Raw genomic sequence first — 25,244 nt, 5'->3', positions numbered from 1 at the left:
AAATCAACTATATTCCAATAAAAGGTATTCTTCCAAATCAACTTGCCAGGCCTGCTCCTCGCATAGAGGTCTCTGTATATAGACAGAGTTTGCTCAGCCCGAAGACGTATAGTGAAGCCCCAAGGCCCAGGGTCTGAGTCTACACACTCCCCGTCACCAACCATACCATGGAGGGCAGTGTGATGTGTGGAGTATGGCTTCCCTGGTGGCTCAGAGGTTAAAGCGTCTGCCTCCAATGCGGGAGACCTGGGTTCGATCCCCGGATCAGGAAGATCCCCTGGAGAAGGAAATGGCACCCCACTCCAATATTCTTGCCTGGAGAATCCCATGGACGGAGGAGCCTGGTAGGCTACAGTCCATGGGGTCGCAAAGAGTCAGACACGACTGAGCGACATCACCTTCATCTTCATGGCTGGTGGTACAATCCCCGGCTGCTTATGGGGCAAAAGAAAAAACCATGCAGATATGGGAAGTTTAAGTGAAAAAAAAAGTGAGTGTCCGTTGCTCACCCATGTCCAACTCTTTCTGACCCCATGGACTATAGCCCACCAGGCTCCTCTGTCCAGGGGTTTCTCCAGGCAAGAATACTGGAGTGGGTTGCTATTCCCTTCTCCAGGGGATCTTCCCGACCCAGGGATCAAACCTGGGTCTCCCATACTGCAGGCAGATTCTTCACCATCTGAGCCATCAAGGTGGACCTCTAGACTAAGTTGGTATAAAGATGTTGCCAAAAAGCTCTTACTATTGTCCTCAAAGTCTCAGTTTCATTTCACCCTACAACCACGAATGATCCAGAAAGTAAAATGGTTATAGTCATGGGAGAATTTAGGTACAAGGGACATTTCTCACGATACAAATTGCATCAGCCCAGCAGCAGTAGCAGGAGAAGAGGAAATGTTTGCTTATTAACCACATATTCTTGACACTTCAACAACTTTTATCACTTTTATAACTTTCCAAACTGCGAAGTTCTGGGGATGAAGTATATAAAAGCCTGACATATGTAAAATGCTCCAAACCTTCCAGGAAAACGTTTCCATCACCACACTAGCTAGGAGGTGTGTGCGTTAGGTCATTCAGTCCTCTCCAACTCTTTGAGACTTCACGAACTCTAGCTTGCCAGGCTCCTCTGTCTGTGGGATTTTCCAGGAAAGCATTCTGGAGTGGGTAGCCATTCCCTTCTCCAGGGGCTCTTCCTGACCCAGGGATCGAACCTGGGTCTCCTGCACTGCAGGCAGATTCTTTACCATCTGAACTGCCAGGGAATGGCTGCCTCTAAAAAGGAAGTCTAAAGGATGACGGAATGAACCCATCCAGGCTCTGCCTTTCTGTTCAGCTTGGTGCCCAGTGTCCCAAGCATTGGACGGAAACATGGACTCAGAGCTGGGGACACACTTCTGAGTGAAGGGTTACCCTGCGTGCAACAGTGTTGGTTGCAGCGGCGGCTGGAGCGCCCAGGAGAGAACACGGAGAACCAGTAAGAGCGAAGTGAACCTTGTGCTCGACGCTCTAGCTCAGCCCGAGGATGAATCTAGTAAGATACTGGAATATAGTGAAGATTCTACGATTATTTGGGATCCAATGTTTCTCCTTGGAAGAAAAGTTATGTCCAACCTAGATAGCATATTCAAAAGCAGAGACATTACTTTGCCAACAAAGGTCCGTCTAGTCAAGGCTAGATGGTTTTTCCAGTGGTCATGTATGGATGTGAGAGTTGGACTGTGAAGAAGGCTGAGCGCCAAAGAATTGATGCTTTTGAACTGTGGTGTTGGAGAAGACTCTTGAGAGTCCCTTGGACTGCAAGGAGATCCAACCAGTCCATTCTGAAGGAGATCAGCCCTGGGATTTCTTTGGAGGGAATGATGCTAAAGCTGAAGCTCCAGTACTTTGGCCACCTCATGCGAAGAGTTGACTCATTGAAAAAGACTCTGATGCTGGGAGGGATTGGGGGCAGGAGGAGAAGGGAACAACAGAGGATGAGATGGCTGGATGGCATCACTGACTTGATGGATGTGGGTCTGAGTGAACTCTGGGGGTTGGTGATGAACAGGGAGGCCTGGCGTGCTGCGATTCATGGGGTTGCATCACAAAGAGTCGGACACGACTGAGCAACTGAACTGAACTGAACTGAGTTCCTTCTAAAAATAAACACCTTGTATCAATCAGATCAGCATCCAAATATCTGGGTTGTCCAAAAAGCTTATTCGGGTTTTTTTCCCCCCCATAAGATGTTACTCCTTCTGCCAAGTAGAAGTCCCTGGAAAAATTACCTCACTTTCTCTCATCCATGAAGATAAAAATAATGTTCCTTATATCCTGAGGTTGGGAGAAGTAAGAGATGGGATGTACAACACCCCTACTTCCAGCAGGTTCAGAGGTTTGATTAGTTTCCCTATGTTTTCCTTTAATGTGCCCAGTAGGAAGCCAAGACAGATCCTTCTACCTTGCATAGATCTGTTCAGTCTCTCTATCCCTCCACCCAAGTCCGACCCCAGCCCCAGAGAGAAGGGAGCCAGCAGATGTGTTCAGTGCTCTCTATGGCAAGGTTGGCCTCAGCATGAAATTTTCTTCATGCAAACAGCAGTGATATGATTTGCTGGAATAAGGATGAGGTAATCAGTGAACAATTGAAGCTACAGAAACGATTAAGCTGCTGGTGGCATTTACTTATGCAGAAAGATTAACAGAGTTAAACAATTGTAAGCTGGCCAAATGGTAAGGAGGATAAAAAGCCGTGAACAAATATTTAAAGGGCATAATGTAGCCCAGGCTAGGCAGGAATTATTTACAGAAATCTAAAGAGCTACCATGAAGCATGTGCTGGAATAAAAAGACATTAAGCAATGAGATTCTATTTTCAAGAGATTCTATTTTCTCCTTTCAAAAGGGAGAAAATTGTTGGATTCTGAAGAAAACAACTGTCCATCAAACATTCAAGAGTCTCCTGAGAAAATATACTATATTCACATAGCCACTGAACTCAGTGGTTACATAGCCCTTGGAGAAACTAACCAGAAGAGATGAGAACTCTATAAATTTATTCCTGAATTCTTAATAGATAAAACTTTTACCATTTCCCCTATCTTAGAAGCCCTTTGTCATACTAATAGGATATTTTAAAAATTCAAAAACACAAATGTAAAAAAAGTTACCTTAAGTTTTGCCAATAAAAGATAGTTGGTTTAACAGCAAGAGAGGAATGTATAATCAACAGGAGATTAAATTCTAAGATGAACTACATTGTAGTATATTTATATGCTGATGAGAATCATACAGTAGGATACAGAAATTATATGATGCAGAAGAGAGAGGAAAATATTGGATTTTCGCCCCTAAGTAGGGGAAAGGTTCTGTCCCTCGATTTGTGGAGGTTTTGACCTTAAATAGGAACACTAAGAGTTCATTCCCAAGTTCAGTAGGAAAAGGGGGAAGTGGGTAGATCAGCAGATATATCTGTAAAAGCAGTTGTGGAGTATATGGAAATTTATTTTCGATTATTTCTATTTTCTCAGAAAAATACAAGCAAGAACACAGTTGATGGAGAGGATAGGAGAGGAGGTCTAAGATGTTTGGAAAGAAGATAAGAAATATAATCTATTCAAGTGTAAATATATTTTTAAAAATGTACCAAGAGCCCACTTGGTATTACTGACTATGAACTGAAAGAAGAACCAATCCATGCATATGCGTGTTTCTCGTCAGCCACAATCAGACGTGTAGGCGCAGGTACAGAGAAGGTGGGCAGTTGGGTTAACCATGTAGTTTTGCCATGTAATAAGCAAGATAACAAGAGAAGAAGAGTCAGATAATATGTCAATAAAAATACCTAAATAACACATAACTAGACTTGTGAAGGCTGTGGTGGTGGTTTAGTCACTAAGTCGTGTCTGTTTCTTGCAACTCCATAGATCGTAGCCCGCCAAGCGCCTCTGTCCATGGGATTCTCCAGGCAAGAATACTGGAGTGGGCTTCCATTTCCTTCTCCAGGGAGACTTGCAAAGCTGTACCAGATTTAAATATTCACATGTGTGCAATCGTTATAAAGCACATAATACAATTTACAAACAATTTTTAGCCTTGACTCCATTACATTTTTCTGGTATTGGTATTAGGAAGAAGATCTAAGAACTCATTAGAAAAGGACAATGAACCAATGTTACTAACAGTCTGAAATTTTCATGATTAATTTGTGACTCTATAACCTTGCTGGTTTGCTTCAGTTTATCATGGAATATAACTTAACAGACACAAGAAATATTAAAAAATATATTATCTGAGACAATTAATGAAAACTTAATGAAAGACCTCACATTAAAGTCATTACATGCTAGTGAAAGCCCTCCTAATGAATCCTTTTCAGAATTTCAGGTCAATGTGGCAATTCATTAAGAAGATAACATCACCTTATGTCACTTCCAAACACTTGCTGGAGAAACCAAAGCTGCATTCCTATATCAAAAATGGCTTGGTAAAATATGGCTTTCATTTTTTTTTTTTTGTCTCTTTCCCCAAATCCCACAAATAAATCTCTGCTTCCAGGCACACTTTACTGCACCATCAGTTTTAAAAAGTTAATAACACATTATTATATGTATTCAGGGCTTCCCTCCTGGCTCAGCTGGTCAAGAATCTGCCTGCAATGTGGGAGACCTGGGTTCAATCCCTGGGTTGGAAAGATCTCATGGAGAAGGGAAAAGCCACCCACTCCAGTATTCTGGCCTGGAGAATTCCATGGACTGTATAGTCCTTGGGGTCGCAAAGAGTTGGACACGACTGAGTGACTTTCACTTCCCTTCACTTTACATGCATCCAATCAACAGATACACATGCTGCGCCTCTACCATGGGCCCTGCAATAACGTCTGTGGTTAGTGCTAACGCCGTAAAGAACTGAAAGAGTGGAAAGCAGTGAGAAGGACAGGATATCGAAGGACAAATTTGCTTTTGAATTTTGGTTGTGTCACTTGCTATGTGCAAATCTTTTGGCAAAACACAGATTCTTTGAGCCTTGGTTTCCTTTGAGATGGTGATGAATCTCAACTAATTGAAGTAATGAAATCAAATATGTGACACCTGATGTTGGGCACTGGTTAATACAGGGGACCGTGGAGCCACCCTGGAACCTAGGTTTTAATCCAAGCTCCATATCTTAACATTATGTGAACCTGGACAATTTACTCATTCTTTTCTTTGGTTTCAGATACCTTATTTGTAAAATGGGTGGTTGGGTAATATTTTAGTGTATCATCAAATAATGGATAATATAGCGTACCTATGCATCTGCTTGCTGTGAGGATAGAGGGTACTCAGGGGCGGTGCCTGACATTGTGAGTGTCATATAGGTGGTTGGTGACACATTAATAAGTTTCCAGTCAATTACAGCCATTGCCATGTGCTCACTGATCTCAACGGCCCCTCTGTGCCACTGCTACTCATAAATTCTGAGAAATACAGGATTTTTCATTCATTCGTTAAATGCTGTGGCTTGTTAGCTATATGTCAGGCACTGGTGAGACACTGACTTTTAAATGGTTGCTGCCTGTCATCATACCATACGGGTCCCTATTAAACCTGATATCAAAGAAGCATAAAAGCATAGGGTGAAACCCATATTCCATAAAAAGTATTTTACACAATATAGCTTAATGAAAAGAATCTTTTTTCCTGAACGACAAAGTGGTAACAGAAATTGATTTTTATATAAGGTGTCTAGATGCCTACTACCACGCCTTACAGCTAGCCTTTCAGCCCTAGGAGACAGTGAATGGTACCATATTCATTTAAATAAAATTATTAAATTATAGCAATTTCTTAAATTGAACGTTGGAACCATTGTATTTAAAATGACTAAATTAATTTTCTAGTCATGTCAACATAGTACAGTTGACTTTAAATTGCATCAACCCCCTAAAATGGTCTCTTATATTTTTGAGTCTACCATTATTATGTTTTTAGCCTTTGAGTGCTAAAATGACTATATTTAAAATATCATATACAATCTGTACTATCTAAATATCATAGTTCTTTTTGGCTAAAATTTCTGACCATTTGGAGAGAAATTAATATAAACTCTATCTAGAAAGAAACCTAGATTTCAGAACAAAGTGATAAATCAGATTGAAACAGAATTCATTTACTACTCCCTTTCAATGTCTGCCATTATTTAAAATTAAGTATATAAAATTTAGAAGATATCCTTTTTACACTGAAGAGGGGGAGGTTCATGTCTATTTTAAAATGACTTTCTTATAGGAACACTGTATGGACTAAAATCACTAACAGAAAAAACAGAATTTAGGAGCTAAATGTAGAACAGCTGCACTAATGATTCTACTAATTTGAAATATAAAGTTTAATCTGTAGCTGATAATGGTAACCTAGTCAGGGGAGTGGAGGAGAATTGGTACTTCTGAAATCCTGTATTTGAAGACATGTCAGAGGATTTCTTTACCAGTTAATAGTACTATTTTCTCAATATATGTAAACTCAACTCAAGCAACGAATCTAACCTAACCCAAAGGAAACCATCTTACTTATTTAACCTAACTTGCATCTTACCTGACCTACTCTGCTATCTTACACTTTATATATTACAACACTAATTTATTGCACCATAGTGGTATTAATCTCTTTTCAGAAGCTTTCAGCAAATGTAGAATGTCTGAAATCATAACAAGCCACAGAAAATATACATAAGGAAGCAAGGTCAATTAAAAAAAAGTCTTTCAAATTGTTTTATGTACCAATTCAGTAATACGCCCATAATATCTCTCACTTAGAAAGCTTGCATTTGACAGAATAGCCCTCATTAAAGAATGAGACATTTCAAGATAGAAAATGTACAATTTTTGTCTAGCCTTAATAAAACTAACAAGTAATAAAACTCTGCTTATCAAAATTAGTCAACAGGTATTATCAAAAGATAGGTAGGAAGAGTCCCACAGACATCATTCTAGAAAAGTAAAAAAAATATACTTCCAAAAGTAAAACAGGATGATCTTTTGGGAGAAAAATACTCCTTCCTTATTTTGACCTAAAGAGCCCAAATAAGTAGGCTGTCTTTTTCTTTTCAATGGTGATGGCTCAGAAGCAGTAAGACAAGATGGTGGGCTTTTGCTGAAACAACTCTTTGCTGTTGATTATTTTCTGAAAGGGTGTGCTTGGCTTTCCTTACACAGTACCGTGTAAGAAGGAAGACCACTTCTCTTTTATTAGGATAGCTGATGGGTTTCTTTATCACAGTGTCGCAAAGAAATGTCTATATAGGTGTGTATATATATGACAGAATAAGTTGAAAACAAATTTTCAGTAGCTCATTTTTCATCCCTTGTTTCTTATGACATCCTATAATTTATGCTGGGTAAAATGTGTTAGTGAGAAACCCACATAATTACTGATTAAACCTATAAATACATTACACATGATATCATTGCTCCTATGAAAACAGCCAAAAAATGAAATATAGATTTCAAAACACAATTGCATTAGCTATATCAAAGATTTTGAAAAGTTATTATCCTACAAAAATGAAAGTTCTTCTTTGGTTTAAAAACTAATAACAAAAATGTAACACTTTTAGAATATAATGTTCATATATATCATCACAGGTAGGTTCTGTTTCAGTTTTCCTTTTTTTGTTGTTGAGATTCCAAATAATAAAACTAGATGCAAATTGTTGGTTTCCTTGTGCCTTCTTTTTTTAGCTGTCAACAGATATTCTAAGTATCTATTTTCATAAACTAATTAAGCCTTAAAGTGAGGTTGGTTATATTCTTGCATTCTTGAGAATAACTTGCAAATATGTAATCACACTCCAATTCCTTAAAAAAGGATAGATTATATGTGTACTCTTAGGGAAAGTAAAAAAAAAAAAAAAAAGATATACAATTTTGAAAAGTATATTTACTTCTAAAATAGTCTAGTTAGAGCACCGTGGTCCAAAAACACTTTTTCAGCTTTGGACACATTGACATTCCTTATTTCAATTCAATTTGAGGGCAGTGACAAGTACCCAGGGCATGGCAGACACACTGCCAAGATTTGAAAGCCCAGGGATACAGAAAACAGAGACACTGCTCCCTACCACAAGCTACTGAATATGTGTGCTGGATTAATTATTATTGGGCGTAAACAACAATCGTGAGGTATAAAATGAGTTCTTCTTACTTCTCAGCAATGAGGGAAGACATCTCAGAGAAGCTGGCATTTTTTTCCAAGCTTTAAGAAACAGGCATCATTTCAACAGGTGAAGGGAGAGGTTACGTGCCGAGTGAAGCACATACTAAAGTGCAGAGATTTGAAGCCGTGTGGTTGAACCATGAATGATGTTTGGAATCCAAAGAGTTATTGCAAGGGTGGAGGGAGATGAGTCTGGAAGGTAAGATAGAGTGCGGTGCCCACCATGACCACTAAGCCATCTAGCAAATTACCATCCTTTACAGGAGTAACTCAACTGGTGCAAAAACCACCTTCTATGGGGTCAGGAGGTGAACAGAGTTGGGGGGTAAGGCTTGACCCAAAGCAGATAAATAAACGTGTCATACTTTTTATATTAAATAAATTACTACTTAAAGGAGGGTTAAAAATAAAACCCTACATCTAAGATATGTATATTACTTTTCCCCAAAAGACAAAATATCAAGCCATTCTTTATTTTGTTGGCAAACATGTCAAATGTATTTGCATTTCTGTGTCAAAAAACAAACTGCAGTCAAAACAGATGTAATAAGAAATGGCAGTATACCTGAAGTTTCTACACCTTCTCTCCTTCTCCCAACAGGCTAAGAGTATCCCCACTTCAGGGGCTTCACACACATTGTTCTTCAGACCTCTGCACCCTTTCTCAGATGGCAGCCTTCAGCCTGTAGCTCTCGGTGTCTCCCACCCTGTCTATTGGCTCTGACTAGGTCCCCCTTCCCACCACCCTTGCCCCGTGGTTCTCTGCTTCAGCCTTCTTTGTGCACTTCAGGACCCTGGAGTTTTTTAATTTCTTATTAATTTGTTCCTTGCTACCTGCAGTGACTTTTTGTCTCACGTCTGTAAGCTCTGTGATGCAAGAAGAATCATCTGCTCTTTTCAACACTGCACAAGTCCTAGAACAGGACTTGACACATTATAAGGATTCAATGACTATGTGCCAAATTAAGAATTTTCAAATAAAATGATAAATTGTCACACATGAAAGTTATACCTTTAAATCAAGAAATCAGAATTTTAAAATTTCCTTGGGTCAGTTCCTACGCAAAGAATGAGTACAGGAGGAAAAGGCAAGCATGCTTAAAAATATTTCCTAAGGAAATATTTAATTAAATAAGAATTGTGTATAGCTATATTTAGTAATATATAACCATGTAATTATATATTAATATACAATTTACACAATATAGTTTCAACATTTATTTTGCTTAAATTAAAAATAATTCCTTTCTAATACTCAAAGGGTTTATCTATATTTTCTTCACTAAAGAATATATATCTTTATATAGAAAATATATTAGAAGGATAAAAGAAAAGGTCCTGATGAAACTTCCTTCTATTTTATTTCTTTTCCATTCTTCCATCAAAAATAAGGTAGCAAAAGTACCCTCAAATATATTTTTCTTGCAGATCATTGAGACTTGCATATCACCGGAAACTCACAAATGTCAAGGGAGTAGCCAGGGTTACAAATATTGAAATAGACAGCTCAGATGTCTTTTTCACTGGTAAAAAGTTTACCCTCATCCTAACATTCAAAAGTGTAAAGCAAACCTTTCTTCATGACTCATATGATTCAGAACATTTATTGTTCATATTTATAAAATAATCCACTGGTTTACCTTTAAAGAAAACACACTAAGTTTTCATCATCCTTCATATTAAAATAATTCTATCTAGAAGAAATGTGCTTATTTACTCAAATAGATGGCAGAATTGGAGCTCTAGCTGGTGAAAATTGGGTTCTAAAAGATATTCAGATGAAATTAGGGGAGAAGCAAACAGGTTAAGTCACGATAACATGACCTTCCATGGAACAACAACGTTTAAAACAATCCAATTGGTCTTGTAATATCCAGGTTTTCTGGACAGGGCTCTAGGCTAAAGCGGAAAATTAAAGTCCATTTTCTTAAACAGCTTCAACACTGGTCTGAAAACATCACTGTCCCCAAACTCCTCATCAGGAAGTCTCTTCTCTTATAGCTCTATAATTTATCTACCTTAGAACTTCCATTCTGATCCTGCTCAGATATTTGCCTTCTTGATTCTAAGAGCTGGTAACTCCAATTTCTATCTGCGACAAGGAGTGGCTTAAAAAAAATACAGTTCTAGCTTTTGTTTAAAGAAGCATTGAAACTTTTGGTCATAAATCTGCAAATGTGTGGGATACACACACCCTCACATAGATACACACCTAAAACATATGCTTCTCTTACCCATCTTTGGAACAACAGGGAACTTAAAATAAATACAGCTGGGCACCGGGAATATAATGTGCTGGGCAAACATATACTCCTATTAACGTAAATACATTCTTCAGTGTTTCCTGCCGAGCCCACTTAGTGATGAAAAGCAAGCCATCCCCATTTCTCCCACGGAAACATCCCACATGCTCGCCAAACAACCTCCCCTAGCAACTGGATGCCCAGCCGACTGGCAGAAGGAACAAAAGCCTATGGGCTCCAGCTCAGGGGTGAGTCGCCTTCTGAGACTCTGGTCATTTTAAAGGCAGCACCAGAAGGTTTTGCTGGGCACTAGTTATTTCCAGAAAAATACGTCCAATGAGGCAACTATTCTCGTCATCTGTCTATAGTAACTGCTTCTTTTGCCTCGTGTAATTCTTGAGTCCTTGCATCAAGACTACCACGTATGGGGTTGTCTGCCAACCCCCCTACTCCGATGCGTTCCTCCTTCTCTGCGCCCCTCTCCTCGTCCCAAGAGGCGATCCCTAGACCTCAGAGTGACCACTGCTGCCCGCTAAGCAGCTTTCTGGTAAATCTCAACCCAGCTGGCTCCCAACGCAAACACACCCCCACTCACTTCTCTCGCACCAGCCCCCGCCGAGCGCCTGGCGGAGATCACCACCCTCCGCCAAGGTCTGAGAGCCCAGCGGGTTTCCAAGAGCCCTGGAAACCCAGAGAGGCCAGACCCAGAAATTTCCGGCATCTCCAAGTGGACTGGAAGCAGCCGGCGGGACCCCGAGGTGTCAGGGGAGGTTCCTCCCCCCATCCCCCGTCCACCGCCCCAACATTCCGGAGTCAGACTCTGCGCCCCGAGTGGGAAGAAGACCAGAGAGAGCAGAGATTCTCCCTGGGGGTCAGCCCACATCCGCCTGCACAGCTAGAGGCAGCGGTGGGAATGGGCCACCCTGCGGGCTCCTGGCCGGTGGAGTTTTCAGTGGCTACAGGTTGCCAGAGAGCCGGTTCCCAGCTCCCGGGGGCGGAAGGCGCTCGGAGCGCTCGCAAGGGAGACTCGCCTGGGAGGGGAGAGGAGGGCGGGGTGCGGGGGTGAGATGAGAGATCGAGGGCGGGAGGGGAGCCCAAAAAGGCCCCACACAGGCGGGGAGATGGGAGAAGGCCGAGGGTGCGCCTCCCGACAAGGACCCCCTGCACAGACCTTGGCGCCGCAATCTGCGCTTCTTGAGGCCGAAGATGCGAACTTTGGAGAAGATGTCCACCAGGTTACCGTTGCAGAGCCCGCGGTTCTTGCTGGGGCTGCTCCGCCTCCTGCTGGCGGACGGCCGGTCCCAGTGCTGCTCCCGCGCCTGCCGCTTCTGGCGGATCAAGCCGCTGGCGATGGCCGCGGCCATGGTGGCCCCGGCCCGGGTCCGGAGGAGGGAGGCACGGAGGGAAGGGAGCCGAGGGACCCCGGAGAGGGGCGGGGAGACGCAGACGGCGGCTCGCCCTCGGGGAGGCGGAGAGGAGGGCTGGGGACAGGGCGCAGGGGCGCTCAGTCCCCACTAGGACCCATCGCTCTCTCCGCGGAGTGCGGGGCCCGGCGCGCAAATGCGCCCGGGGCGCGGCGGGAGCCCGAGGTGGCGGCCGCGTCGGAGCCGGGAGTGGGGCTCGGGGCTGCGGGCGCCGCCGGTCACCCCGCGTGCAGCCCGAGCCCTCTCTCCGACGGGCAGCCGCCGCCACTCGCGCGGCCTCGCTGTCCGTCCCGCCTCCCGGGCGCGAGGGCGAGCTGGCCGCCTTCTTCCAGGGCAAGGAGTGGAGGAGCGGCGCCCGCAGGGTCTCCGCGTCGGTGCGTCCAGGGCGCGCCGGGCAGGATTCAGCGCCTGACTCGAGCTGCCCCCCGGCCGGTGCCGCCGCCGCTGCCCGCTCGCGGATTCTGCCGGTGATTGTCAAGTGCTTTGGAAATCAGCATCTGGAGAGAGCAATCTTCTCCCAGGAGATCTCTAATCAGAGCGCTTCGTTCCCACCCCACTCCACTCCCCTCCCGTCCCCCCCTCCCCTCCTAGGTCAGTCTTCAGAAAAAAAAGGGGGGGAAGGGGAGATACAAGGATGACTTTAAAAATATTAATAATCATATAAAAGAAAGCCCAAAATAGGTGGCTGGGGGGTGGGGTCCTAAGAGGCTGAACCAAAGCAGGTGGAATTGAAGGAATGATCAGCGCGCTTTTTCTTGGATGAAAACTCGCAGGTGTCCGAGGCTCCCCGGGCTTAGCGAGGGTTTCTGGATCTTAACGTGCCTCCTGGTCCACGGAAACTCGCGGGAGCGGCTGGAACGCGAGGTGGTTTCCGCCCTCCTGGCTAATCCCTCCAGCTCCGGAGCCTCTCCACCCCGGGAAGGAGGAGAGGGGAGGAGGGAGCTTGGGAGGGAGGCGAATGTGTCCTGAGAAGGGAGGCGTCTCCACTCCCGACCTAATCCACCCAGACTCGCCGGACTCTCCCTTCGGCTAGCTGCCGGGAGAAGTAGGCTTGCCCTCCTGAAACCGTAGCAGAGCAAGAAGGAGGGAGGAGGGGAGGGGAGAAGACCCCACCTCACCACCCCCACCCCCTTCTCAAATTTACTCTGTAGCACTCGGAGGAAGAGATGGCTGCAGCTGTAGCTGCTACAGAACAGCAGCGGGGACGGAACATTGAAGAAGTCAGTACAGAGTATTAAGGGCGGGGAGAGTGACACAGTATTCCAGTAACAAGAGAAAGCAGCCAGACCGAGGGACACTCCAATTAGAGCTGGTGTCCCTGAGTAGAGAGCCAGGGAGCAAAGCGGATGAACTGTGTCTGACATTCTAGTCTCCCTGATTTCCTGTCTGTGTCCCAACAGCAGTTCCGTGTTGGACGAGCGAAATATGAAGGCCCAGGAGGAGGGGAGCAAGTGGACGGCGTCCCAGAAAAGGAGGTTGGGAGAGAAACCATTCACGCCTGGGTGAACGCAGATCCATGGTTTCTAGGATACACTCGGAGCGTCAGAACTAGGAGTAGCTTGTGCTCCTGTGGTTTCTCACCTTTCCCTCCTTCCTTTAGGCTGCCTGTCATTCCGGGAAGGCAAAGAAAAGAAATGGGAAAACTAGACGTCTCACAATCGGGTGTGAAGAATGAGGAAAGAAAACTCATTTGGTAATTGCTGCTTGTAACAATCGCTTCTCTGGTGGCTGCTTTTAGAGCCGCGAAGAGGACAGCAAGCAGCCTGGGAGCAGTTCTGAACCAACACACACTTTGTCTCAGGAATAGGCAGACCTGCAACCAGGCAAGTGGGAGAAGTTCAGACAAGGGCTGATGACAAGGAGGCTAGACACCTTCTGTTCTACGGAAGAACTTACCCACAGTCTCACCACGGAAGCAATTACTGCTCAGCTGTTTCTCGTTGTATTTACAACATATTTACTAACAAGTCTCTTCAGAGGAAGAGAATTTAATCTAAAAGGAGTATGTAGATTTCTGTCCAATGCAGATCAAATTGGTTTTAGGATAATGTACTAATGTTTAACATTAAAGAGCATATTCTGTAAGCTGACTTTCCCTACCTTATTGTGTTTTATGCACATATGAAATCTATCTAATAGCCATGATTATTAAAAGGAATATGCATGGGGAATTCTTCCAGAGATTTGCAATCCTTAACCAGCTATGAGATAGGAAAAGTAAAGGAAAAGGGTGTGTTGGCTATTTTACTCTCTGCCTACCTTTTCCTCCCTGTGTTACATGTCTTTGTTCTCATCTTTTTACACTATGTATTTAGTGTTGCCATGCTCCTGCTGAAAAAGGAAAGGTCATTGGCAGAGATGGATACACCTAATAAAAAGCTATTAAAAATGCACTGAAATAAGTCATACTGAACAGAAGAAGTAGCTTCTCCTGCCTTCCATTATTGAAGAGTGGCTATTTGGACATTTCAGACGTTACAGATTGCAATTTCCTAGTGACTTTACAATTAAAGCAAACATATTTACTTATAGCAATGAGTTTTTCAAAGAAGCAAAATGTTAAGTATAGTAACCTTTTAAATATAGTACAATTGCCCCAAACAACATAACCCAGTTCGCTTTGAAAGCTTTTTTTAAATCCTTGTAATAAATGTGTCTCGTATAATAACTTGAACAGAAAAGCTTCTTATTATTAGAGTTGTGTTAATTATTTTCTTTCCAGGCTTTTTCTTATAATTCAGTCTTCTCTACAAGTCTCTGGATTGTATAATCCAAGGGAAGGTTGGTGTTTTGGTTTCTTTAGACCCCTACCCCTCAACGCCAGCCACCTCCAGACAAGGGTGCGATTCAGCACCGCGGACAGAGATTCTGCCCAGCCTTAGCGCTGAGCCAGGAAGCAAGTTCCCTGAGCGTGGGAGCGCCTCTGATGCTCTACCTTAAAAGCAGCTTTCCACTCCCCACCCCGCGCCACCCAAGGCGGGAAGGAAATTAATCCTCACTGCTTCCACTGGCATTAATAACCCACCTTGGAGCACAAAGCCTTTCAGCTTTTTGATAACCGAGAAATACTCTTTTTTTCCTGATGCATTCCGACCCCTGGCGCAGCGGACTCCTCAGTCTCAGGGCATCTACGCAGGATTGTGGATTTCACAAGCCTTAAACGGAGACATTTCTATCTTGTGTGGTTTCCTGTCTTAGCGGAGCATGGGTTGGGGGCAGCATTGGGAGAATCCCCGTCTTTTCGCTTAATCCATGCGCTTTCCTTTTCACCTCCCCAAAACACTGTTTAGTTGTTTACAGATGGAGGTAATGGAAAAAAAAAAAAAAAAAAACGCAAGAGAGCCATCTGCTGTCTTAAACTGTGATAAAAGCATGTGCAAAAAAAAAAAAAAAAAAAAAAAAAACCAGGGTGAAAACCGTTCAGGACAGGTGAACACAAATCCATACCTTGCTGTGATTCAGAAAATAATTTCACACTCATGAGGACCTCCTTGGTGTCACTAATTTCACATTTGACTTTACAAAGGCAAACAATAAAGTACTGCCGAGACAGCAATGCCTCCTGACCAACCTGTCAGGAGTCTGAACTCTGATTTCAGACAGCTGCGTTCATTTCTTGCCTCTGCTCCATCCTGCCTGTAAAAAGATCTCCAGTGAGTTACTTTATTCTCCTTCAGCCTCAGTTTCCTTATCTCTAAAACTGAGATGATAATGAAATCTCCTTTTCAGTTCTTGTGAGATTAAAATTAATAAACAATTGTAAAGATCCTTGTCCAGTGTCTGGTAACATCCTCAGTGCTTAAAAATGACAGCTATTATTTGCATTGTCTTTCAGATCACTTATTTCTATCTTGGAAATTCTGTTCCAATTTCCATGGCTTTTTGGTGTCAAAATATATGTAACCTCGTGTATATTTCTCCACCTCCTAAATAGGTACACAGAAAATGATTTAAGTACTCAGAAATGTAAAAATTATTCTAAGTTTTGGGAAAAGAAGTTCAAGGTCAAACCTTAGTTCACAATTGACCAAATCTATGAACTTAGCTCAGTAAGCCTCTTTCCCCATTCATTGAATAGTGATAATAAAAACATTTCCCTGCCTCACAGAGAGCAACTCGTGTGCCTGCGAGAAAACAATTCCAACACTGCAAAGTATCACACAAGCATTAGTTCATTGGAAGCTGATTACCAAGTACTTCCCTGTGCTCACAAGTCTCCAGAAGATGCCAGGTTCCCTTTGGCCCTTCTACTTTGCACATGTTGTTCCTTCTGCCTGGAACATTTTTATTGCCTCTTGCCCACATTCCCCTTGGCAATATAAAACAGTAGCTAAAATCACAATTGGAGTAAAGCAAACGAAGACTCTACTCTGCACCCTTGAGCGATTCAGCTAAACCTAAGTTTCAGTCTCCTTTGCTGTAAAATAGTCATAATAATGCAATAAGGTCACTATGAGGATTAAAGGAGAACGTGTATAAAACACAACAGTGCAAACTCAATGTGCTCACCTGCTCAGTCGTGTCTGACTCTTTGTGACCCCATGGAACGTAGCCCACCAGGCTCCTCTGTCCATGGGATTCTTCAGGAAAGAATACTGGAGTGGGTTGCCATTTCCTTCTCCAGGAGATCTTCCCAAATTCAGTGCCTGATAGCTCTCGGTAATTCCTTAAATCCTCATTACTCGGGTCTTCATTTCCTCAATGACCAAGTCCTACCTTGAAATTTCTATGAAGATGTCTGATAGGCATCTCAGGCTTAACTTGGCCAAGACTACACTCTCACTTTCCTTTCTCTAACCTGCTTTACAATGTCCCCATCTCTGCAATGACATCTGCCTTCTGCTTGTTCTTCTGGCCCAAAACTTGGGCATTGTACTAAGCTCATTTCTGTCTTCAGGACCTTTATGCAATTCCTCAGCAAAATGCATTCACCCTATCATCAAAATAGATCTACAATATGATCACTTCCCACTGTCTATGTTGCTACCCGTCACCATCATCTATTGAACTGGTACAGTAGCGACCTGACTGGTCCCTTAGGATTCACCCTTGATCTTTAATATGCCCTCAACACTGTGGCCAAAGTGTTAAAGGTATTAATCCTATTATTTGATGCCTCAATTCACAATCCTACACCTACACTTTGTGAAACCAAAGTCATCACAGCGTCTACAACGCTCCAGATGATTTGTATCCCTCATCTACCTTCATTTGCTATCTGCTGTCATCTCTGCTTCTCTCTTCGTTCACCAGTGGCTGTTCCTCAACCCACCTGGCATGCTGCTATGGAAGGGTTTCCATGCAGGCTCTTCCATTTGATTCACTCACCCCCTTCAAAATTTTGCTCACTGATTATCATCCCAGTTGAGATCTTCTCTTACAAATCTAGCTACAATAGCAACTGCCACACAGTCAATCCCTTCTTCCTTCTACAGAGCACTTACAACTTTAAAAAATTCTATGCATTTTTATATATGTATTTTAATATGTATCTTATTTATTTGGACTATCTTGCTGTCTTCAAACACAAATATAAGAGGGAATGTATTTTGTGCCTCATTTGTCAACTGCCACATGTCCACTGCTTAAAATGGCACAAGGCAAAGTAGGTGCTTAAAGAATTAAGAAGTTGGATACATAGACAGCCGAACAGTTAATACCAAATAAGAGGAACAGAAAATCTCGCTTAGCCAATCTGTCAAGAATAAATTACCCCAGGATGTTTGATCTGTTTAAGCACCAAGAAATGTAAAATTCCATTTGGAATATATCCAACCTCAACCTCATAAATAGGATACACAGAGAGGTCTTCACATTTTCTGTATCACTTAGGCTTCACTTAACGTGACACGTAGTTTGAGTTCTAAATTCCAGCCGTGATTCCCAGGGCTTACTGTAGGGTGTGAGGCAGATTCCGCTGGGATTGGAGAGGACAACACTACTGATCTCTGTGACTCATCCCCGCCAACACCCTGGCTGCTCCTTTCAGCTTGTCCTTTCATTGCCATGTCACCTGAGTCTTCGCAACCCAGCTTCAGGAAGCCGCCAGACGCCTCAATCCATGGGATTTCCCAGGCAAGAACACTGGAGTAGGTTGTAATTTCCTTCTCCAGGGGATCTTCCAGACCCAGGGATGGAACCCGAACCTTCTGCTTGGTAGGCGGGCTCTTTACTACCGAGTCACCTGGGAAGTCCTGCGTTCCGTTTGCCAATTGACAATATCCCCCATTTTCAAACTTGTTACATCAAATCAGTCATTGGAAGCTAGAGGAAATATAGGTTTGAATCATCTATAAATATAAAACTAAATAAAGTCTAAGGGAGGAGAGTATATAAAAAAGAACAGCCTTATTGACACTGATTTCATTATTAAAAGAGCCTTTCCCCCCTTGCCTTCAGAGTTTTTGTTATATTCTAGGTTATTTTGTTGACTAAGTTGTTTAAATATATGTTTTTGTATGGTTTACGAAAAACAAGTACATTATCTCAACTTCAAATAAACAAAAAAGTCTAAAAATATATTTTGTGATACTGATGTCACTATTAAATGCAAACCCTTCTTATTTTCACTAACTGATAGTCTGCCTATGTTTTATTCATACATGCCACAGCCACAGACATCATTTCTATGTGACCAAATTCACCAGATCTAAGAAATTATTGACTTTAAGAAGCATCATTTAAGTACCAAAGAAAATAAATTTCATTAAACCATATCATGTCATAAATCGCAAGGTGTATATCAATTTCAGAGATGTTTATACAAAAAATATTTGCATGGTGGAATCAATGAAATAGGATATAATGGCACTATGTAAGTCTACGAATGGGAGTTCTACCCTTATTAACTGTGTCATGCTCTGTATTTTGCTTAGAAACATCTTATAACTTTGGATTAAAAAAGATTTTAAGTGCTTCAGGGAACCTGTGTTCAGCTTAGTTTCATTCTTGTCACTTTTTTTTTTCAAGAATCAAAATTTATAAATGAATGGATAAAATATCATTGGAATTTTTTTTTTCAATTCTTACATGATAGTATACATGTTAGAATGCCATTCTCCCAAATCATCCCACCCTCTCCCTCTCCCTCTGAGTCCAAAAGTCCGTTATACACATCTGTGTCTTTTTTCCTGTCTTGCATACAGGGTCGTCATTGCCATCTTTCTAAATTCCATATATATGTGTTAGTATACTCTATTGGTGTTTTTCTTTCTGGCTTACTTCACTCTGTATAATCGGCTCCAGTTTCATCCACCTCATCAGAACTGATTCAAATGAATTCTTTTTAATGGCTTAGTAATACTCCATTGTGTATATGTACCACAGCTTTCTTATCCATTCATCTGCTGATGGACATCTAGGTTGTTTCCATGTCCTGGCTATTATAAACAGTGCTGCGATGAACATTGGGGTACATGTGTCTCTTTCAATTCTGGTTTCCTCGGTGTGTATGCCCAGCAGTGGGATTGCTGGGTCATAAGGTAGTTCTATTTGCAATTTTTTAAGGAATCTCCACACTGTTCTCCATAGTGGCTGTACTAGTTTGCATTCCCACCAACAGTGTAGGAGGGTTCCTTTTTCTCCACACCCTCTCCAGCATTTATTGCTTGCAGATTTTTGGATCGCAGCCATTCTGACTGGTGTGAAGTGGTACCTCATTGTGGTTTTGATTTGCATTTCTCTAATAATGAGTGATGTTGAGCATCTTTTCATGTGTTTGTTAGCCATCCGTATGTCTTCTTTGGAGAAATGTCTATTTAGTTCTTTGGCCCATGTTTTGATTGGGTCGTTTATTTTTCTGGAATTGAGCTGCATAAGTTGCTTGTATATTTTTGAGATTAGTTGTTTGTCAGTTGCTTCATTTGCTATTATTTTCTCCCATTCAGAAGGCTGTCTTTTCACCTTGCTTATATTTTCCTTTGTTGTGCAGAAGCTTTTAATTTTAATTAGATCCCATTTGTTTATTTTTGCTTTTATTTCCAGAATTCTGGGAGGTGGATCATAGAGGATCCTGCTGTGATTTATGTCTGAGAGTGTTTTGCCTATGTTCTCCTCTAGGAGTTTTATAGTTTCTGGTCTTACATTTAGATCTTTAATCCATTTTGAGTTTATTTTTGAGTGCGTTGTTAGAAAGTGATCTAGTTTCATTTTTTTACAAGTGGTTGACCAGTTTTCCCAGCACCACTTGTTAAAGAGATTGTCTTTACTCCATTGTATATTCTTGCCTCCTTTGTCAAAGATAAGGTGTCCATATGTGTGTGGATTTATCTCTGGGCTTTCTATTTTGTTCCATTGATCTATAATTCTTGTCATTGTTGTCTTAATTCCCTTATCTCCCAGTGGGTCTGAATTGGAAGGCTGGTTAGGGTAGAAACAAATATTCCTCAGATATTCTCTGCTTACTTATTTGATCATCTCCACACAATAACTGACTCACTCCATTTTTTCACATGGTTTGCTTTGAATGTCAATCACTTGTGAACCATTTAAAGTTAAGGATAAAATACGAGGGCCCAACACTGTTTCACAAATAAATTATCATGAATTAATTTGAGGTGAGCTTGGGTAGGTCATAAAGAATATATCGGCATTTATGTTTTTATTCTTTATTCTGGATTAAATAGGTTCTATTTGAAAATGTGTGAGATAATTCTGAGAATTTAGTCAACACTAATGACCCTTTTTGGTTTTCACTCATTTGGAAGAACATCAAAAAGTAATGTTAAGATGCACTTGGGACACAATTTCAGGTAGTTAATTAAGAATGGTGTGTATCCATTCGTTACAGTTCAAGTTCAAAGTCTTATTTTTTCTGTGATAGTATTATTGATCTTTATTTTAGATTTAAAAAATAATCTAAATGAATGTTAAAGTGTTTTAAATTAGATTTAAAGGAGTAATTGATTACATTAATGTTATAATAGCCTCCTTGATTAATTTTGCTGGATATATTTATTTCTAGTAGGGAACAGATTTCCATCAGTTAAAAAAAACCTGGAAGGCAGTTTATTATTGCTTAATATTTTGACTCAATAAAGAAAAAGTGGAAACTATTGGTACTGAAAACTTTTGAACATTCTTCACTATAGAAGCAATACCAGATTGATATGAGCAGATGGCTTAGCTTTATAAATCTAATGTATTTTTTAAATCTGACTAATACGCTGTAAAAATAGTCTCAGTGGTTTCCAGTCTCCTATATTAAAATGAACCTGAAACATACATAGCATTCATTTCAGAACTGAAAGTATTGGCTTATGCTTCCTCACTCTAATAACATCAATTTAACCATTAACCAGTGAACTGGGTTTTTGAAAAGACTATTAAATATTTCAACAGAAAAAAATATTATTTAGTTTTAAAAAATGAGAAATGAACTTGAATTTATATCGTCAGTGCAGAGAGTCTGTGTGCACATATGATATAACCTTATCAGAGTATTACATTGTAACCAATTTCTATTCAATGATTACTACAATGGTCTCTTCCATTGCTGTGAAAGCTTCTAGGTTAATTATGTTCTTTGTATGTAGTAATAAACGTGAGTAAAAGTCATTCAGTTATGTCTGACTTTTTGTGATCCCATGGACTATATAGTCCATGGAATTCTCCAGGCCAGAATAGTGGAGTGGGTAGCTGTTCTCTTTTCCAGGGGATCTCCCTAACCCAGTGATTGAACCCAGGTCTCCTGCATTGCAGGCGGATTCTTTACCAGCTGATCCACCAGGGAAGCCCAGTAATATATGTGCACAGATGCACATGTTTATATTTGTGTTTAGTGATATATGGGCTAAACACAAACATGAACATGTGCACCTGTACACACGTGCGCACGCATGCCTACACATGCATGGGCCCACACACGTGTCTGAACTCCTGATGCTGGTAAAGATCATCAGAAAGCATCAGGGATTTCTGAACACAAGTGACTTGCGAACTCCCAGTTTAAGAATCTCAAAACACTATTTTTATCACCACCCCAAGAGTGTAGACCATATCTATGTAATTTCAGTTTTGAAATTTTTTTTCAATAACAGTTAAATGGAAATTAAGAATAAATTAGAATGTAGGTTTAGGTCATAATTCTTTGAACACAGATTGAGAGTATGTCTCTCTCAATTTATAAAACACTCAAGTAATATTTGTGTAATAGTCTGTGAAGAACCTTTACATGTACTAAAGTGGGTGTCATGATCTCTGTTTAGGGGAAATATTAAGCCTCACAGATGTTAAATGACTGTTATGTTTACAGTTCTAGAAAGAAAGAAACAGATCTTAAGTATATCCTTTTCCTAACAAGCTACCTTGGATTTAGATTATCTGTGATTCCCCATGAATTTTGTCCTAAAGGTAAAAGAATGGTGGCCATATACATTTTGGGAGTGGCTTCCCAGGTGACTCAGGGGGTAAAGAATCCATCTGGGATGTGGGAGACCTGGATTTGATCCCTGGGTGGGGAAGATCCCCTGGAGGAGGGCACGGCAACCCACTCCAGTTTTCTTGTCTGGAGAATTCCATGGACAGAGGAGCCTGGTGCACCCCATGGGGTCCATGGGGTCGCAAAGGGTCAGACATGATTGAGTGACTAAGCATACCCATGTGCATTTTTATGGAACCTGGGTTCACAGACGCACAGAATTCATCCAGTTCTCAAAATGACCTGCAACCAAAGCAGGAATAAAAATCACAGCTGTAGAGGGAGACGGAGAAGGAAGGAGCACACAGGATCCAATGCTACATTGCTGACTATAAAAGTAATACGTACTCATTAAAAATTGGAATATAAAAATAAAGGATAAATAAAATCACCTCTAATCAATGGCTGGATGGCATCACTGACTCGATGGACGCGAGTCTGAGTGAAATCCGGGAGTTGGTGATGGACAGGGAGGCCTGGCGTGCTGCGATTCATGGGGTCGCAAAGAGTCGGACACGACTGAGCGACTGAACTGAACTGAACTGAATCTTGACATGAAAAGGTGGGTGTATTTCTTCTGGTTAAAAAAAAATCATTTTATAGCAAAATTTGCTTTCATTTTTTTTGCCACAGTTTAGTGACTGAGAAGATGCAACCGATGCAAAAGCCAGTGTATCAAAGTTCATACACTTTCACTACATGACCTGGAAGTCCATCAGAAACAAGTATATCCACATGTCTCTAGAAACTCTTTAAACTCAAGAGATCAGTTCAGTTCAGTCACTCAGTCGTGCTCTAGTGATGACCTCAGGCTTACCCAGATAACCCGGGATCATCGCCCATTTCAACATCTTTAACTGAATCATATCTGCTAAGTCTCTTTTACCATGTAAACACATTCACAGTTAGACGACTAGCGATAAGGACTCAGACATCTTTGGGGAGTGTATTATTCAGCCCAGCATGCCTTGTTGTAGTCGTTTAGTCGCTAAGTGATGTCTGACTCTGTGACTCTATCGACAGCAGGCGCCTCTGTCCTTCACTATCATCTGGAGTTTGCTCAAACTCATGTCCATTGAGTCGCTGATGCTGTCTAACCATCTCATCCTCTGCTGCCCCTTTCTCCTTTTGCCTTCAACTTCTCCCAGCATTTGGGTCTTTTCCAATATGTTGGCTCTTCACATCATGTCACCATGCCTACACTCCATCTAAAGCACATGGAAACAGAGCCCTGCCTACCATTTGATAATCACACCCCAACCTCACAGCTATGGACAAGATAGCTGCTCCAGAATGCCAGTTTTTAAATGAGAGCGCTGTTTCCTACAAATAAATTTTTTTTAAAAAACACCAGCTGTTTACTTGATTGAATCTGACTAGCGCTGGCTCCTGCAGCCCTGTTGCTTTAGTCCCTGTTCAGAATGATGTCTTGTTATTCGCTGGGCTTCTCTGATACCACCTGCTTACCTGAATGTCTTATGGCTTTAATTATTGCATCTCTCAGGAAAAAAAAAAAAAAGCATAGCAATTCTCAGATGTTGCAGAAACACAGCCATTTTGTTCCCCTGTGGGTTGTGAGGATGCATTTTCCGAGTCCCACATAAATCCATGAAGAATTAAATTTCTTGAGTTTACAACATGCCTTTCATTGAGATTTAGGACCATAGAAAGGAGCTGAATAAAACTAAAGCTAGACATGTGATGCAGTGCAAGATGAGATTTAGGGCCTGAGGCTATCATCAAGTGAAGGAAATAGATTCAGAAAATCTTTTTTTTTTTCCTTTTCCCCATTCCATTTTCATTTTCATTTAGCTGTAGGGGTAGTAGATAATTGCTATTTCCTTTTAGAAATTTAGACTAGCTCCTTAGGTAAGAATTTGCGTTCTCTGGGGATTTGACACTGACTGCAAATGAAGGGTATCATTCAAGTCAAAGATTTTTAAAGGAACTCAGAAATTTTTCAGTGAGTTTGATATGCACAGAGGAAGGCATTTCAGAGAAAAAGAGTAACTTCAGGCAGAACATCATGGAGAGTTTTAAACTGACAAATTCTGTTCTCTTATTCTCTAAATGCCTCTTAGCTCAATCTTGTGCCCTTTCCCCGCTTTTTATATTGTCACTCACTTTATTTTCCTCTGAGTCCCTACAGAGACTTGAAGCTAGTTTCTGAAGATGAGAGGACCCAACGCTTGCAAGAATTCTTTAGCTGTCAGTCTGGAATAGTGGCCATTCTACTTTGCAGACAAATATATATAATTTTGAAACACTGACACATATCAACACATGGATCTCTTCCCAATGAACAGAGATAAAGGGTCCAGGCAGAATTATGCCTTCCCCAGATGCTTAACTAGTGCAGCCACTTGGGCTAAAGAGGAGAGAACTCTAGCCGTGCTCACAGTCCTCTGTGCATCTCCCCCTGTGCTAAGTCACTCAGTTTTGTTCTACTCTTTGTGACCCTATGAACTGCAGCCCACCAGATTCCTCTGTCCATGAGATTCTCCAGGCAAGAATACTGGAATGGGTTGCCATGCTCTCCTCCAGGGGATCTTCCCAACTCAGGGATCGAACCCATGTCTCTTATGTCTCCTGCACTGACAGGCGGGTTCTTTACCACTAGCGCCGCTTGTTCAGTTCAGCTCAGTCATGTCCCACTATTTGCAACCCCAGGGACTGCAGCACGCCAGGCCTCCCTGTCCATCACCAACTCCCAGAGCTTACTCAAACTCATGTCCATTGAGTTGGTGATGCCATCCAACCATCTCATCCTCTGTCGTCTGTTGGGAGCCAGCGTGAGGAACTCCGCCCATGGCAAAGGTCATGAGGAAGGAAGCTTGGCACATGCAAAGATGTGATCAAGCCTCAGGAAACCCCCTGTTCCCGAGCATCTACCCCCAAAACCAGAGTACTTTACGGGGAGCTCTCCCCCATAACCATTTCTCTCAGAGAAGGAGTTAACTTGCAGCTCCAGTTAATAAAAATT

At 41.8% G+C, this 25,244-nt stretch overlaps 1 protein-coding gene across 2 annotated transcripts in view; it reads right to left on the bottom strand.

The window, feature by feature from the left end:
* FGF14 (fibroblast growth factor 14) overlaps nt 1-25,244 on the bottom strand; it is a 647,400-nt gene that overhangs the window by 153,046 nt on the left and 469,110 nt on the right. The window contains exon 1 of one of the 2 annotated variants that reach the window (XM_018056383.1): nt 11,592-12,032. The exons of the other annotated variant lie outside the window; for it this stretch is intronic. Coding sequence (XP_017911872.1) covers nt 11,592-11,784 — 193 coding nt within the window. The 5' untranslated portion in view covers nt 11,785-12,032. Of the gene's footprint in view, nt 1-11,591; nt 12,033-25,244 lie in introns of those variants that run through there. 2 annotated transcript variants of the gene reach the window in all.

The sequence above is a fragment of the Capra hircus genome, chromosome 12, assembly GCF_001704415.2.
Source record: "Capra hircus breed San Clemente chromosome 12, ASM170441v1, whole genome shotgun sequence".
NCBI classification, from domain to species: domain Eukaryota; kingdom Metazoa; phylum Chordata; class Mammalia; order Artiodactyla; family Bovidae; genus Capra; species Capra hircus.
Note: the sequence above shows the minus strand (reverse complement) of the source record. Positions and strands in the feature narration are given on the sequence as shown.